The sequence below is a fragment of the Psittacula echo genome (genome assembly GCF_963264785.1).
Source record: "Psittacula echo genome assembly, chromosome: 2".
Taxonomy (NCBI): Eukaryota; Metazoa; Chordata; class Aves; order Psittaciformes; family Psittacidae; genus Psittacula; species Psittacula echo.
The window spans coordinates 161,670,938-161,688,075 of record NC_137737.1 but is presented as its reverse complement, the minus strand read 5'-3'; the positions used below and the strand labels follow the sequence as shown (position 1 = coordinate 161,688,075).

The 17,138-nt window shown below is 46.0% G+C and overlaps 1 protein-coding gene across 1 annotated transcript in view; it reads right to left on the bottom strand.

The window, feature by feature from the left end:
• Positions 1 to 4,233: 4,233 nt before the first annotated feature.
• SCRIB (scribble planar cell polarity protein) overlaps positions 4,234 to 17,138 on the bottom strand; it is a 107,892-nt gene continuing 94,987 nt past the window's right edge. Inside the window, 6 exon segments of the mRNA XM_080610144.1 lie at positions 4,234 to 6,519; positions 9,425 to 9,476; positions 12,859 to 12,933; positions 15,754 to 15,791; positions 16,179 to 16,286; positions 16,289 to 16,317. Of these exon segments, the coding sequence (XP_080466270.1) occupies positions 6,359 to 6,519; positions 9,425 to 9,476; positions 12,859 to 12,933; positions 15,754 to 15,791; positions 16,179 to 16,286; positions 16,289 to 16,317 (463 nt within the window). The 3' untranslated portion in view covers positions 4,234 to 6,358.

The following is a 17,138-nucleotide window of genomic DNA, read 5'->3' as shown; positions in this document are numbered from 1 at the left end:
AAAAGTTTGATGTAGGGAGAAGTTTTCATTTTGTGTTCGCTCTTACTGACCTTCTGTATGCATAGCTTGCTTTGAGCCTTTTATTTCTCTTTTCTTGTGAATTCTATTTCCCAATAGCTTTCCTGAGAAATACAGTTACTTTTTATTTATTTGTTCAAAAATTAATACCTATTTGACTGTGGTAGCTGTAGCAGAGAGAGCAAACTGTTTGTTTTTTTTTTTCCGTGAAGGTTGGTTGCAGATCTCCTGTTCTCCCCTCCCCTGCCTCTTTCTATCCTGTTTTTTTGTTGTTGCTGTGCTTTCTGATTTAGCATCATTGGGAAGTTAAAAAGAAAAGTTTGCTGAGTCAGAGGGTATAAAGTCTTGCAGAAAACATGACACTTTATGTGATCATTTGTTGAGGCATGTTTAAAACAAAATTAAGTGTTAGAAGAAATGTGACTGAAAGCATGACATTAATGACCCTTAAAGCATTATTTTTACCTGTTTTTGTCTTTCTTTCCTCATTTCTTTATGAGAACTTGCTGCAGTTTCCTAACCCCTGTCTCTGTGAACACTCTGTTGTACAGTCTCGCTCTGAGAGGCAGTGGAAGGAGGAGAGAAAGGGCAGTAGTATCATCCACTCCTGCCTCATTTATCCCAAAAGAAGCTTCTGTAGTTCTCAGACTGCTTTAGCCAGATAACAGTTACCCTGGCATTTACTTCAGGTTCCCCAAATTAATGAGGTGTTACTTTCCCATGGTTGTGATAATATTTGAGAGTTCCTCAGATGAGGAGGCCAATATAGGCAAACATCTATGGAGGAAAGTCTCCTGCTTACCTTGCTTGTGCCCTCGGAACAGTGGTATCCACTAAAGACCACCTGAAACTCATGTTTGTGGTGGTTGTTGGGTTTTTGTCCTTCCAAAACAAGTGAAATTAAATAACTTTGACTCTTATAAATGTTGTTTTTTCTCTGGGAAATGGCCAGAGGCATGTTTGCTTGCTCCTGCCTGTCCTTTCAGAGTGGAAATATGGTTAATATGAAAAAAGAATGCAGAGTTGTGCCAGACCACACTTGTTTGTGCTGGCCTCATGCAAGGGCTCTGAAAATCACTTTTGCTACACTGACAAATAAATCATTCTCAGCTGGGTATCACTGAGTGCAAGAATTCTCATAAGGCAAAACCAAAGGGGATAAAGCAGCTGAGAGTCTGTATGTTTCAGGTTGCTGTAATGTGTGTGTGCTAAGGAGGGGATTTGTTGCCAAGTTTTCTTAATGAAATATTACACCATTGCTCTGAGACACCTCAATGGGAAAGATTTGGCTGCAAAATACCCCTCGCATCAACATCAAAGGAGCTTGTGTATCTAATCTCTTTAGGTTACCACTGTGGGGATAGTGAGAGACCACTTTGTTGTTAAAGCTCAAGAAATTGCTTCTGACAGAAGCACTGGGCCTGTCCCTGTGCCCGGATCAGTAACTCATAGTACTTGTTGCTGTTCAGTGTCTGCTGACTCTTGGTAATGCACTGGTGCCCTTCTGCATGCCTTTTGGAATTGACAGCTTTCTTTTTCTTGAGCTGTAAGGTGGCCATGTAGCATAAGTAGGGTTACATGTTTCAGCACCCCCAGGTTTTTTTACGAGTTCACATTTGAAGTTGCCACATAAATTACCGCATAACATTAAAATGTTGTGGGGTTTTTTATGACCTTAGATTCAGGAGCTTGCTTCTCCAGAGCAGGAAAAGCATTTGACGATATGTTTCTAATTGCTGTGTATCTTCCTTTCTGAAAACGTGTTGCTATGCATAGCCTCTGATACCTCAGAAAAGAATCTGCAGCCTTTTGATCAGCACTTACTCATTCCTCTTTAAACTTGGCTATAAGAGATTTGGGGTTTGGTTTTTAATTCTGATAGCCGTGCTTGCTTGGTTTGAAAACTCCTGAGCAGGAGTGCAGTGTGGTGGTGGGTCATAGCTCAGCATTCTAGTTTCTGCAAGGAATGATGGAACCAGGAGACAGATGATACATTACTGAAGATGCTGGAGACAAAATCCCTTTGAGTGGACAGTGAGTTGGAAGTCATTTGTATTTGTATATGGTGGGAAGTACTGTCAAACTTGCATCAAGCAGCGGTATCAGTACTAATACAGAGAAGAGATTTCTGGGATGGACAAAAAAACCCAAACCCCAAACCCAAACCTGACAGCCTACCTTCCTGATCAGGAAGGTTTCTTGTGTACCATAGTAGCAGAGGTGGGAGGAAAGCTCTAAGATTTATAAAAGTAATTGTTCTATTATCGATTTCTGATATGTATGAAATTTGAGGTAAGATTACACGTTCATGTGTGAACCAGCTATAGGTGGTTTTAGGGGCTCCCTCTTATAGCAGTATGTTATTACTGCTGACATTTTGCTAGTGCTATCTCAGATAAGATACAGGTAGTAATTATGCAGGTACATACTATATGAACGCACATTTATAGACTGCTTTTAGTTCTAAGTGAAGTAAAAGTTGATTTAAACTAATGCTCTAATTATACCCTTAGTAAGCCCTTGCTTGGCTTTGGTACAAGGTGCAAAATGAGGGTACTCTGTACATGCAGCATAAAAAGTAGGGGAAAAACTCAAAGAAGGGGAATGAGCTGGGGGTGGGACAGGTGTCTGACTGCAGAGAGTGAGGTATTGGCCCTTTATGGCAGAGCTGGGGACGGTTACCTGCTCCTCCCAGGAAGGGCTGTGTCTTTGTGATGCTGGCTCTCAGTCAGGATGGCTGTTTGGGGCCAGTTACAGCCTTTGGTACAGGAAACTCTAGTTCTGGTTTAGCTGGGTAGGTAGTTTTTTTCTTAGCAGGACAGTATCTGCTTTTTGTCCACATGCAGTTGGTCATGGATCAGTACCTGTGTGGCCAAGCTGCAGTTTTCCTGTTGATGTCCATAGAATTGATGTACACTTTCAAGGACATGATAACTTGTTAACAAGTCATTTATGTTAAAGTTTGTCAGACTAAGGACTCTAACTTGGATGGAACATTTGACATTCTTTACTCAAGCATGTATCCTGGAAAGGTTGAACTCAAGGATGTACAGTCATGATGTTTCAAATACTTTGCCAGCTTGGCAAGACAGTACAAGATCCTGGAGTCCTTCCCTGAACTGTCTTCATTATAATACTAAAATGCTGCACTTGGTGCTTGTTAGGCCACCCCTGGAATACTGGGTTCAGTTTTGGTCCCTGCTCTGCGAAAAAAATACAGACAGGCTGGAGAGGGTCCAGAGAAGGGCCTCAGAGATGATCCACAGACTGGACAGTGTATGAGAAGAGGCTGAGAGAGTTGGGACTGTTCAGCCTGGAGAAAAGAAGGCTCAAGGGAGACCTTATCCCGTGTTCCAGTATTTAGAGGGTGGTTATAAAGAAGCTGAAGACTCCCTTTTTACAAGGACTCCCATGGAAAAGACAGGGGTGATAGGATAAGTTACTCCCAAGGAGACTCCGTTTGGACACAGGAGAAAAAGTTTACCCAATGAGAACAATCAACCACTGGAATAATCTCCCCAGGGAAGTGGGGGATTCCCCACCATTGGATACTTGTAAGATTCAGCTGGGCAGGGTGCTGGGATACCCTGTCAAGACCATGGGCACGTTTCCGGCCTCCAGCCCTTCCTATGGATGGAATTAGAGTCTCTCTGCAGTTGGCATCGGTACTTGCCTTAAAGTTTGTAACACCGAGCAGCACATTCTAGCATTTGTTCTCATTCCTGAATTTACCTCCCTCTCTTGTATGCCATTCAGCAGGATGTTGGGTTTTAAATCCGTGCCAGTGCTGAATGTGGTAACTGAACTGCTGTGTTCTACATGCATCATCTCACCCCTCTGTCCCAGTTTCCCTTCCCACTACTACAGTTTCTCTGGAGCAGAAACAGCTGTTCCCCTCTCTCCTCACGAAAAGTAAATCTGCTGCTTCCAAAACAAGGAGTCCCCTTCAAACTGCATAAAGGGGGAAGTAAGAGTTACTGGTTTGGGTTATCTGTCTTCCTCCCCTTTAAGCACAGATGCCAGTTTTCTACCAAATTCACAAGTAGCACATGCTCACTTTGATACTCCTGCTGTTGGCATTGATTTAGGTGATCATTAATCACACAGAACCAGGAAAATCACTGGTATGCTTGCTAGATTATAGGGTGGCTAAGAATAACAACTGACATGTTGATATAGGAAATGCACACTTCACACAGGGCAAACTACGTTAACTAAAGGTTCTAAAATGTAAAGTAAACTTTATTATCCTTAAACAACAAAATAGATTTCTTTGGTTGTACAAATTTCACTAGTTACAGTCTTGATGCGCTAATTTTCCCTCAGAGTCTCTCAGGAGAGAATGGGAGAGAACCCAGAGCCTGGCACCAGGTACCGCAAACGGAAAGAAAAAGAGAATCACAAGTTAGTCACCAAACCCAATCCAGGATTGTTTCCAAAATTGCTGTTGTTAAAAAGCAAATGCTAAAATTAGATTTAAAAAGGAAAAGCTCAAATTGCTGATGATGGAAGCAGCCACAGCTGCAGTTTGAGATTATCAGAGTCCCCCCTTCAAAGCTCTGTAAAATCAAAACATACGAAATCAGTTAAAATGATCCACTGGATTTTGGCATGAAGGGAGAGTATCAACTAAAAGAAAAACTGCATTCATTTCTTTCATTCATCACATACACAAGCAGAAGTACCTGTCGCTCCCAAGCCACTGAAAGGCTTAAGGTCCAACTCTGGTCTTACTGCTGGAGGGGTTCAGCAGGGAGCACCAATGTATCAGGTTGGACAGGCTGGGTCCCTGCCAAGCTCGGGCACCTTTCTCCCTGTTAGAGGCATTAAAAAACCAGAAAACAAAAAAAGGGGGATGTTTTATTTCAGCATTGGGCAGCAGAGACTGATTTCAGCGCTATCAGTGGCATCTGTCTCCTCCATATCTGCAGAGCTCACTTGATACAGGATCTGTTCACAGCCCTTCTTCCACCCATGGAAACTGGGAATCACACCCTCCTCCTTTTTATTTTCATTTTCTCCCTCCTGCCTGGGCAAGCATGTATCCTCCCTGTGCTACATGGAAAGGGGTCTGAAGCCAACAAGTTGGCAAACAGTAGAACTGTGTAGTTATTACAAGGCATAGGCCAGACCCACTGTACTTTACTTTGCTCCTCGAGAGCTCCAAGCTGGGCACCTCGTAACGTCACATTTCACTTCACAGCTAGCAGGTAAGTCACCCACCAGTATCCTCCTACCTGTAAGACCCCTTCACTCCTAACCTGACCCCAGCAATGCCACTTCCTACCCTTCCCCGTTTCCTGAATCCTAACCCACTACCTTATCTGCTGTTTACACCTCCTACCTCTGCCACCATATCCTAATCCCCAACTACCCTGCTCTCTACTGCTGTCACACACGCACACTTCTACACTCTGCTACAGCTGCTCAGCTCCTCTCTCATTTCTATCCCAGATCAGTCCTGGTGCTGACAGAAGCTGGGTACCTGGCCTCCTCTGACAGTCAGTGTGCTTGCTGAGGGGTTCACACTGCACGCATGAGATACACACCTTATGTGTACACCCAGGTAGTACCTGTCCCCCAGGAGAGCACAAAATGCTGTCAGGAGCAGTTTCCTATGCAGGACAAGTTGCTGTGCTCACAGAGGCAAGTGGCACAGAGCTGGCACAGGCTCCTGCTCAGTCAGTTGTCTTTGCTTGAGCACACAGGTATCAAGGTCAGAGGGAGGCATTTCACTGGAATTCCTTTTTTTTTTTCTTTTTTTTTTTTTCCTTCTTTTTGCCTCCAAGCCACCCATTTCCACACACTCCCAAATGCAAGTGAGGTGACATGGGGGGGGAGAGGTGGGAGGAGATGCTTTTTGGCAAAAGACTGGAAATTAAGTAGGAGCAGAGGCAGGCTGGATCTTCCTTCTAACTCATGCCAGAGGAGAAGCTCCCACAGTAAACCACTAAAAAATCCAGGTTGAGGAAGTAACAGCTGGAACCCAACACACTCTCACACTCATATTCTCCCTGTCCTACCCTTTCCCCACACACACTATTTACAGGCTAACAAGCTGCAGCTGCCCACTGTCCTACACACACCTCCTCTCAAGTTGCTACCAGTAAGTCTAGTGTTGTCCCATTTTGTTCAGGACATGCCCCAGTGCATCGTTGGGTGAGAAAAGAGGGCGGTTCACAGCCTTAAAGGAGTTTAGTTGACCACAGTGCTCCCTGGGGTGCTCAGTTTCCATCCAGAGTCCAGGAGGCAGCAGTGTGGGCAGTCCAGTGCTGTCCCTGGAGCACAGGAAACTCAAGAGGCCTGTGCTGGGCTATTCCATTGCCCAGGTGCATCAGATCTACGTAGGAACAGCAGCCTCCAAGCTGCGCCGGCTGTGTCGGAGTTTGCGTTTGCTGCTGTACAGGGCCATTTCTTCCAGTGCTGATGAAGTAGGTGTTGATGAATCATGTGTCACTAACATTTCCTCTTCCTCTGGCTGCCCATCCTCCTCCTGGGGAACTGTGAGGACAAGAACAGGTAAGGCTTTAAGAGAAGTGCCAGGTTAAGCATAGAGCTGGTGCAGCTAATGTAGACATAAGGGTACACTGAGGTGCTGAATTTGAGACCACACTGAAGTGTTAGTGATCTCCAGTAATCCCATGCCCAGAGCTTTTAAGTGATGTGTAGCTCATGTTCTGACCTCTGTGGGTTCTGGGAAGTCACATGCGTGAGAAGAGACCTGCCCCAACCCTGAAAATTACTGAAAGTGCCATAGGAAAAATCAAGTCTGCTGCAAGGACTTGGGTGTCTGCTGGTGTCCCCAGCACATCACTAGTTTCAGTAGTGGTGTGCACTAAAGAGCAGTGTGTAAACTACCAGCTATAGTTGCCGTAGCTAGAGGTGAGAGTTGTGGCCTTGCTTAATGTTGAAGTTACACAACTAAGTCCTTTCTGTGAATTTAAACTGTGACTTGTGTCCCTCACCAAAGGAACTTGCCAGGAAAGATACACTGGGGCAAGGCCAGACCCTCAGTTAACTTGATCTCAGGCCTTTTAGGATGTGTTCTGCATGTAAAGTACACTGCTGTTACAGTGGATCCTCACCCTCCTGAAAGGAGCTTGTATCTGATGCACTTTGACATCTACCCTTTGTGATAATTTGGCCTGAACAACTACTGTGAGACACTTGAGTTAACAAGAGAAAAGTTCCACAAACCTATACATTTTCCCTTCAAATGCAAACTGGCTCCTGGGAAGCCTCTAAAGTCTTTGAACAAGGCAGATTATCTGTGAAGATCTACCAGATCAAAGCTGCAGTCTACCAAATTCTACCCAGAGGCCCATCCTCTGCTCTAGAGCCAGACTCCAAGATGTAACATCCCCATTGTTACAGTACCCAAGTATGAGTAGCTCTTGTAATTCAGAATCCTTCTGGGAATATTAACTGTAGCATGAACCTGTTGTTTGAAAAGGCCTCAGAACCAAATGTAGGTGACAAACCTGACATCTTGGCAGGACTCTGGGCTTGGAAGGCAGATGACTGACTTCCAAATAAGGCAGACAAGTATAAATGAATGGCACGGGCACATGCAGGTAAAAATCCATATTGACGGGGGAAGGAAATCAGTGTGGCTTGGAGGGAACTCATTCCTTTTAAAACCTCTTTGACTAAAATTTGCCGAAAGAGCCATCAAACATGCAAGTTAAGTGATTTCAACACAGCAAACAAAACTTTTACAACCTGCTAACCGCTCCTCAGCCAAAGCTCTTAATGAAAACAAGCTGCCATGGGATAAGGCAGCACATCCCTTAGGGTTAAAACACAGAAAACCTGCAAGGAGATGTTACCTGCTATCACAATACAGAGCGGCAATCTGTGTTAGTCAGTATTTGGTAACTAATGAGAAGTAGAAGTGATAAAGGCCATATTAAGAGAAACTGCTGGTGGTGCCAAGCTTTGTATCAGGGTAGTCAAATGAAACTCACCTCCAAAGAAGAGCATTAGGATTTTACAGAGTTGAATGGGCAGTGATGTGGAAGGTGAAATTTACTTCAAATGTGAAGAGATTCAGGGAAGAAATAAATAGCTCTACAATTAAAGGCCTCTGGCTTAGGAAGTGCTAAAACACACGTTGTTGTAGTCTGGAGTAGTATTCTCAAAGGAGTAACTTTATACTTTTCTTCTTTTATGCTCTTTTCTTGGCATTCCCAGTAGTTTGCATCAGCCACAATACTGGAGCAGGCAGAACCTCGTGCTGTCTCAGGGGGTTTATTTTTATGCTGTTGGATAATGCTTAAGCTCAGTAAAAGTAACATAACCCCAACTGCACATAGAAAGGAACATCCTTAAAATGAGCTTATGATTCTGTTGTCATTCAGGGGAGCTTTCTGAAAACGTTGGCACTTCTCAGCAATACCATTTAATTTCAGGATTAGATATTGGACAAGATGTGAGAACATACAGAATGCCTTCTGCCACTCCATCAACTCATCACATAGCTATGTTTGCAGTATTGCTTGCAGCCCTTCTCTACCTTAAAAATAGCACAGATGAAATAAAAAAGGTCCGAAGGGACATGGGAACAACTCCCATAAATAAAGAATAGGATTGTTGAGCCTAGAAAAAAGGTAACTGATAGGATACTTGCCTGTATGAAAGGTGCAGAAAGAGGGAATAGGACACAGTTATTCACTGCACTCCAGAAGAGCCAAGGAAATGATCAAGAAACAGAATTAAGTAAAATGCCAGCAGAAGTACTCCTAAGGAGCAGGGAGGTCCTGCCGCGCTCCACACTGCTACTGCAGCCACCCAGTGAAGTGGGAGATAGTCTGAGCCTATCTATTCTAGCTGTGGACAGAAGGACACACCATAGCTAGGAGAGCCTGATGAGATACAGCAGGCAAAGATTCAGTTCCTGTTTAGTTAGGGGACCATGGACATAGATCCACAAGCTCAGGCTTGGAGACTTGCCTGGGTACTCGAGCACCAAATCTCTCAACTATTAAACCAGGATGAATTTATCTGCAGCTGCCTGCTGCAGGCTGCAGGATTCTTTGCTCTAGCAAAAGGGGCAGACCCTGCCCAATGAATGTCACCCACTTCCAGCAGGTAACAGAGGCCAAAACTTCCCACCTATGTTCTACCCTCTTTACTCCAGAACACAAACCCAGAAGAAAACCAGGCATGCTTGTTACACACCATTCATCATTAACCATCCCTAGAGCACAATGCAAATATCCTACCCAAAACAGAACGTGGCGAGTTTGAAGGTTTCATTCTAGAATGGACAAAAATAAGACATTGCTTCAAGCAGCAAGAAGTTGAAGTCCTCAGGGTTGATTCCACAAGGAGGCAAAAGGGAACCCTCTACAACCATGGTGGGAAGCAAGTAGTACAGAGATGACTCCTTTGGCCATGAGCTTACCTGAGTTATTTCTATCATCTACACATCTGAGGTCATCAGCTGCATCAGGTGACTGGAAGAGAACAGAAGACATGAGCTTCCACCTCTGTAACACCAGCACCAGGTAATTTCCCACCTCCAGCATTCAAACACACTCCAGAGAACCTTTAGCCCTCAAAAGTGCTGCCAACTCAGTGAATTACTACATGATTACAACATTACTCCTCTGTGCTAAAGTCAAGCATCCCCTTGCCTGAACTGCAGAATGAGCTGTGTGCCTGCCCATCAGAGCTCTCCCTTCTCTGTGCATGTGTAGGAAGGAAAGGATTGGAAGTGACATGAAAGGCAGAAAGCATAAAGACTGTAGAAAATGAGTAGAAACATGGGAGGACAGCAAAGATGAGCTACATTTCCTTGAGAATCCCTCATTCTGCCCTTGCTCTGTTCCCAGCACCAGCTGCTTACACAGAATCAACTTCCTTTTTTTCTCTTCAGGTGTGTGTTGAGAACTGATGTGGGATAGGGAGCAGTTATGTTCAACACATGGCAGAGAAACAGCTGAGGGATAATCAAGAAACCACTGCCGCCTCCTGCTGATTTTAAAGCCTTCACAAAACAAAGTCTCCAACCACCAGAGCTGCCTGTAGCTCATCAAATCAGAGAGACACCAGCATAAGAAAACAGCTTTGCTCATGGTCATGAACTTGAGATGGCTTGAAAATCACTCACTCTGGGGAGAGGCATAAATGTCCCAAACTTTACTTATTTTGATGAAATAGAGAATTTAATCTAGCTGTATGTAGAGCTTCAAGGATAGATAGGTCAAAGTATTCTGCTTAGGTGTTCTGTTTTACTTCAAAAATGGCTGCATTTGTTACTTCCACTATTCTTAATAGGTTTGTACACAATACACTGAGCTCAACACTTCCCTGGAGCTGTACAAATGTGAGGATAGAGGTTCAGAAGAGCTCAGTATTCATCAATAATGCCAAATTCAGCTGGAAATTCTGGCCACTACTAACCAAAATCTGCTTGCTTATCTCAAGAGCAAAAGTGAGGAGTAGCTTAACTTCTCTTTAATTGTAGGATAAAGGATGGAGGCTCTATACACTTATATGGAAGGCATTAAGGAAGTTTCCCAGCTCTGGGAGTGCAAGAAGCTCTCATTTTTATATAACTTGCTTATTTTGTGCAAGCAGCAAAACTGGAAGGAGCAGGAAAGAGGGGGAGATGATCTGAGCCCATTTAATGCTTTAGAAGCAAATGTGTGGTAGAGGTCATGCTGCTTTGGCAAGACTTGGGCACCCACTGCTGAGGAACACAGCGCAGCCAAACAGCACTTATAGAATCACAGAATCATAGAATAGTTAGGGTTGGAAAGAACCTTAAGATCATCTAGTTCCAACCCCCCTGCCATGGGCAGGGACACCTCACACTAAACCATGCCACCCAAGGCCTCATCCAACCTGGCCTTGAACACCACCAAGGATGGAGCATTCACAACCTCCCTGGGCAACCCATTCCAGTGCCTCACCACCCTCTCAGTAAAGAATTTCTTCCTTAGATCCAATCTAAACTTCCCCTGTTTAAGTTTGAACCCGTTACCCCTTGTCCTGTCACTACAGTCCCTGATGAAGAGTCCATCCCCAGCATCCTTGTAGGCCCCCTTCAGATACTGGAAGGCAGCTCTGAGGTCTCCACGCAGCCTTCTCTTCTCCAGGCTGAACAGCCCCAACTTTCTCAGCCTCTTCATACAGGAGGTGCTCCAGTCCCCTGATCATCCTCGTGGCCCTCCTCTGGACTTGTTCCAACAGTTCCATGTCCTTTTTATGTTGAGGACACCAGAACTGTACACAGTACTCCAAGTGAGGTCTCACGAGAGCAGAGTAGAGGGGCAGGATCACCTCCTTCGACCTGCTGGTCACGCTCCTCTTGATGCAGCCCAGGATACGGTTGGCTTTCTGGGCTGCGAGCACACACTGAAGCCGGCTCAGGTTCATTTTTTCATTGACCAACACCCCCAAGTCCTTCTCTGCAGGGCTGCTCTGGAATCTCCTCTCTGCCCAACCTGTAGCTGTGCCTGGGATTGCTCCCACCCAGGTGTAGGACCTTGCACTTGGCATGGTTAAACTTCATCAAGTTTGGCATCAGCCCACCTCACAAGCGTGTTGAGGTCCCTCTGGATGGCATCCCTACCCTCCGGCGTATCAACCAAACCACACAGATTGGCGTCATTGGCAAACTTGCTGAGGGCACACTCAATCCCACTGTCCATGTCACCGACAAAGATGTTGAACAAGACCGGTCCCAAAACCGATCCCTGAGGGACACCACTCGTTACTGTTCTCCAGCTGGACAACTAATAATGGCTAACTGCCCAAGAATCCTCAAACTGCAACTCTGCTGAAGTCAAAATCAGCCTGGTTTTGGGGATGACACCTTGGACCTGGGATCTCTGTGTCATGACAGCAAGTTAAAGCCAAACATGTGACTACTTGCTAGCTCTCCACACACAGCACAAAGGTAACTGCACGTATTGCTTCATTGTCGTTACAGGAAACTAAAAAACCAATCATAACCATACAGTATCTGCTCAGATGTGACAAATGCCAATCAGTTAATGACTAACCCAGACGACAAGAGAAAGGCAGTTCACAGACCTGGGCAACTGGCTCTAGGTGGTCCTGCTTGAGCAGGGGGATCAGACAAGGTGACCTCCAGAGGTCCCTTCCAACCCCAAGTGTTCTCTGATTCTATGACAAAGCAGCTTAAATGAAAAGAGGTTCTTTCAGGAAGGAGAACCACCCCGCCACGGCGCTCACCCTTGAAACTTGGTCTTCTCTTACCACATGATAACTTCACATTTCATCTACAGCAGAGTTACAACATATGAGAATTGGCATCACATGCTGCTTGGGCAGGATGCTGGATATTTATATATATATATGTAAATATTATGTGTATGATGTGTATGGATGTGTGAGGTTAACATTTGCACCAATTTACAATTTGTTTGCCATCATTTCTATGGCTTTTTCTTCCTTTTTAGTTCTCATCTTTCACTTAAAACCATTTAAACAGGATCAACTGAGGTGAGGATGTATCATAGAATCATAGAATAGTTAGGGTTGGAAAGGACCTTATGATCATCTAATTCCAACCCCCCTGCCATGGGCAGGGACACCTCGCACTAAACCAGGTCATGTAGCTGCTTTCTATTTGAAAAGCTTTTGTCATTCATTTTAAAACTGTCTGGACCAACTTTTTCCCAATTCCACCTGACTGAAGTCACCAGTAAACTCTCAGTTATATAGCATGTCAGGCTCTCACTGCCTCCACACAGGCAGGGCCTTTGAAAAGGACATCCTCAGATCATTCAACCTCTGCTCTGAAGGTCACTGCTTCATGTGCAAGCCCTGACCCATGTGACAGACAGCTCAGCATGCAGTTTATACCTGGATTTCATAAACAGGTTTGGAGGAAGGAATAGCAGCAAATTCCCGGTAGTCAAACTTCTTTTCAGACATGGACTAGAAGGGACAGCAAAAGAGAAGAAACAGAGAAGAGAGAGTAAGGGGAGAGAAATGGATGGAAAACCAGCAGCAAGCTGAGCAGTCACTCTATGCAGAGATGAAACCAGAAGCACAGCATCATTCTCAGTTACTGACCAGAGCACCAGGATACAGCCTCTGAAACTGAGGCATCTCTGGGACACTGCTCTGGTGTCAGGGCAGGGCTCCCAAATTGCAGCGAAAACATTATGTGCTGCAGTAAAATGCACTTGCACACCAGGTTAGGCAGAAAGCCTATTTTCATGGCAAGATTCATGCCAAGATTCCTGATGGCTGTGGCACAGTCAGGGTTTAATCCAAAATTGGCTGCTTGCACAGCCTTGGGCAAAACCAGGTCTCCTTTCTGGGCAGGTGCTCCACTCTTCCATTTGCCTTACTAATGCTGACAGTTCTCTGCAGCAATGACCTGGTGTATTTATACAGGCTCATACAGATATGCTTAGAAAAAGGAAAATGCTGATTTCAGCTGCTGTTCTCAGGTTTAGAATCATAGAATAGCATCATAGAATAGTTAGGGTTGGAAAGGACCATAGATCATCAAGTTCCAACCCCCCTGCCATGGGCAGGGACACCTCACACTAAACCATGCCACCCAAGGCCTCATCCAACCTGGCCTTGAACACCGCCAGGGATGGAGCATTCACAACCTCCCTGGGCAAACCATTCGAGTGCCTCACCACCCTAACAGTAAAGAGTTTCTTCCTTAGATCCAATCTAAACTTCCCCTGTTTCAGTTTGAACCCGTTACCCCTTGTCCTGTCACTACAGTCCCTAATGAAGAGTCCATCCCCAGCATCCTTGTAGGCCCCCTTCAGATACTGGAAGGCTGCTATGAGGTCTCCACGCAGCCTTCTCTTCTCCAGGCTGAACAGCCCCAACTTTCTCAGCCTCTTCATACGGGAGGTGCTCCAGTCCCCTGATCATCCTCGTGGCCTCCTCTGGACTTGTTCCAACAGTTCCATGTCCTTTTTATGTTGAGGACACCAGACCTGCACACAATACTCCAAGTGAGGTCTCACGAGAGCAGAGTAGAGGGGCAGGATCACCTCCTTCGACCTGCTGGTCACGCTCCTTTTGATGCAGCCCAGGATACGGTTGGCTTTCTGGGCTGCGAGCACACACTGAAGCCGGCTCATGTTCATTTTTTCATCGACCAACACCCCCAAGTCCTTCTCTGCAGGGCTGCTCTGGAATCTCTTCTCTGCCCAACCTGTAGCTGTGCCTGGGATTGCTCCCACCCAGGTGCAGGCCCTTGCACTTGGCATGGTTAAACTTCATCAAGTTTGGCATCAGCCCACCTCACAAGCGTGTCGAGGTCCCTCTGGATGGCATCCCTACCCTCCGGCGTATCAACCAAACCACACAGATTGGCGTCATTGGCAAACTTGCTGAGGGCACACTCAATCCCACTGTCCATGTCACCGACAAAGATGTTGAAACAAGACCGGTCCCAAAACCGATCCCTGAGGGACACCACTCGTTACCGGTCTCCAGCCGGACATCGAGCCATTGATCACAACTCTTTGCATGCGGCCAGACAGCCAGTTCTTTATCCACCAAGTGGTCCACTCATCAAATTGATGTCTCTCCAATTTAGAGACAAGGATGTCGTGTGAGACAGTGTCGAACACTTTGCACAAGTCCAGGTAGATGACGTCAACTGCTCTGCCCCTGTCCATCAGTTTCGTAGCCCCATCATAGAAGGCCACCAAATTGGTCAGGCAGGATTTCCCCTTAGTGAAGCCATCCTGGCTGTCACCAACCATCTCCTTGTTTTTCATGTGCCTTAGCATGCCTTCCAGCAGAATCTGCTCCAAGATTTTACCAGGCACAGAGGAGAGACTGACTGGTCTGTAATTCCCTGGGTCATCCATTTTCCCCTTCTTGAAAATGGGGGTTATATTTCCCTTTTTCCAGTCATCGGGAACTTCACCTGACTGCCATGATTTTTCAAATATGATGGCCAGGGGCTTAGTAACTTCATTGGCCAGCTCCTTCAGGACCCCCGGATGGATTTTCCCATGGACTTGTGTACGTTCAGGTTTTTAAGATGGTCTCGAACCAGATCCTCTCCTACAGTGAGCCTAGGGTCTTCATTCTTACAGTCCCTGCGTCCGGCTTCCAGGACTTGGGTGGTGCGGTCAGAGCCTTTGCCAGTGAAGACCGAGGCAAAGAAGTCATTAAGAACCTCAGCCTTCTCCAAATCCAGGGTAGCCAGTTCTCCCGATATCTTCTGGAGGGGACCTATGTTGTCTCTAGTCTGTCTTTTATTCGCTACATACCTATAGAATCCCTTCCTGTTATCCTTAACATCCCTAGCCAAGTTCAATTCTAACTGGGCCTTAGCCTTCCTCACCTGGACCCTAGCTTCCCGGACAACATCCCTGTATTCTTCCCAGGCCGCCTGTCCCTGCTTCCACCTTCTATAAGCCTCTTTTTTCCTTTGAATTTTCCTGGGCAAAAATTATTCTGTTGAGGAAACAAAGGGCAAAGTCTCTGAAGTGAATGGCTTTCTGACCACAGAGATGAAGAATCAAGAAAAGGATGAAATAATAAAAACATGGAAACAGAAACCAGCTGTTACATCATAGTTGCAAAAGAGTAGGGATCCCTCTAGCAATGGATATGGCAGAGCTCCAGCCACAGTGCTCTCTTCACCTATCATGCATTATTTATGTCATGATCCCATGGCCCAGATGCAGAGCCCACACCCAAGCCAAGTGACTGAGAAATCCCAGGATGACAGGCGAGATACCAAAAGCAAGCAGGATTTCATACCAGCCTTCCTGGTGAAGTGATGTTTCTGGGACTGCAGTCTGCAAAAGATAACAGAAAAGTGCTTTAGTGAAGGTCTGTGTTTATGCCACAGTACCCCAGACCTGCCCCTTCCATTTTGCAGCTTGGGTGCGAGGAAAGACTCTGCTTAAGAAAGATGCTGCCTGCTCAGAACGGACACCTCGTTCCTCTTCTTAGAACAGTCATAATTCTGGTTTTATTTCTGCTCTGGTCCCGTGGAACCTTCCAGTGCCCCCTCATGTTTTCTATAGATCAGGCCCATCCCCTGTGCTGAGAGATTTCATATGCCCCAAAGGACCTTGCAATCCAGGCTGAAGGAGGCACTTGCTGTCAGCAGGTCTGCTTTCAAGAAAGTTAAAAGCTAGAGAAACCTTAACTTCTTGCCTCAGGAAAGGGCTGTACAGTACCTTCCAGTGGTGTTGGTGACGGGGTGGGGATAGGTGATGGAGATTCTGCCAGCTGCTCCAGTGTGCTGCGCTTTTTCCCCTCCTTGGATTTGGCAATAACCATCTGGCTTTCAGAGCATCCTGTTCAAGTGATTTCATCCTGTCTCAAAAATGAGGGAGGGAGAAAAAGACATGAGACATTGCCTTCCTGCTAAGACACAATGTCACCTTCTGCACCCAGCAGCCAGACCACAGTCAACAGGCTGAGTGCAGAAAGGTGAAACTAAGCACCCATGGTTCCCTGAGGCAGACAGACTTTCAAAGCAGGAGAGAACAGCTTGGTTTGCTGTCACCCTGAAACACATATGCCACTGTATGTGCTGAATAGAGCCTAGACCTAAGCATCAACACACTGAGAAGCTGCAGGCCTTCCCAGAGGTGCCATACAGAATGGGAGAGCAGCCCAAGCTGGGAAAAGGAACTGCAGGGGTTCAAATGAGGAAGATCAGTTCTCAGGTCTTTGCTCTCCTCTGTGTTCTCAGTATGTTGCATCTTAACCCTCTTCAGCCATCAGGACATTAAGAGAGAACTAACAAAAAGTGGGCTCAGCCCTCAGCAATGTCTGCTCCCATCTCCCACTCAAAGAGACCCAGCTTCCCCCCTCATCCTAAGTAAGACAACTGCCAGTAGTCTGTGGGACCTCAGGGAATGAACACCAGCAACCACTAATGTTTCCTCCCTACCCCTGGCAGCCACAGCTGGGAGCACTGCGTTGGGATGTAGGGATACAGACATGCAGCTGGCAGGGAAGGGGCTGTGCACACCTGGATGGCTTCCTGACCCAGGGGTTCTTGAGGCGTGACTCTGCATTGCACTAGACATCTGAGCTGGCCTGGCCCCAGGAGCAGGAGCCCACTGTCGGGAGTGGTACAGCTTCCTGGCCAGATCCTGCTCGTACTGTTTAATACTGTCTTCAAAAGC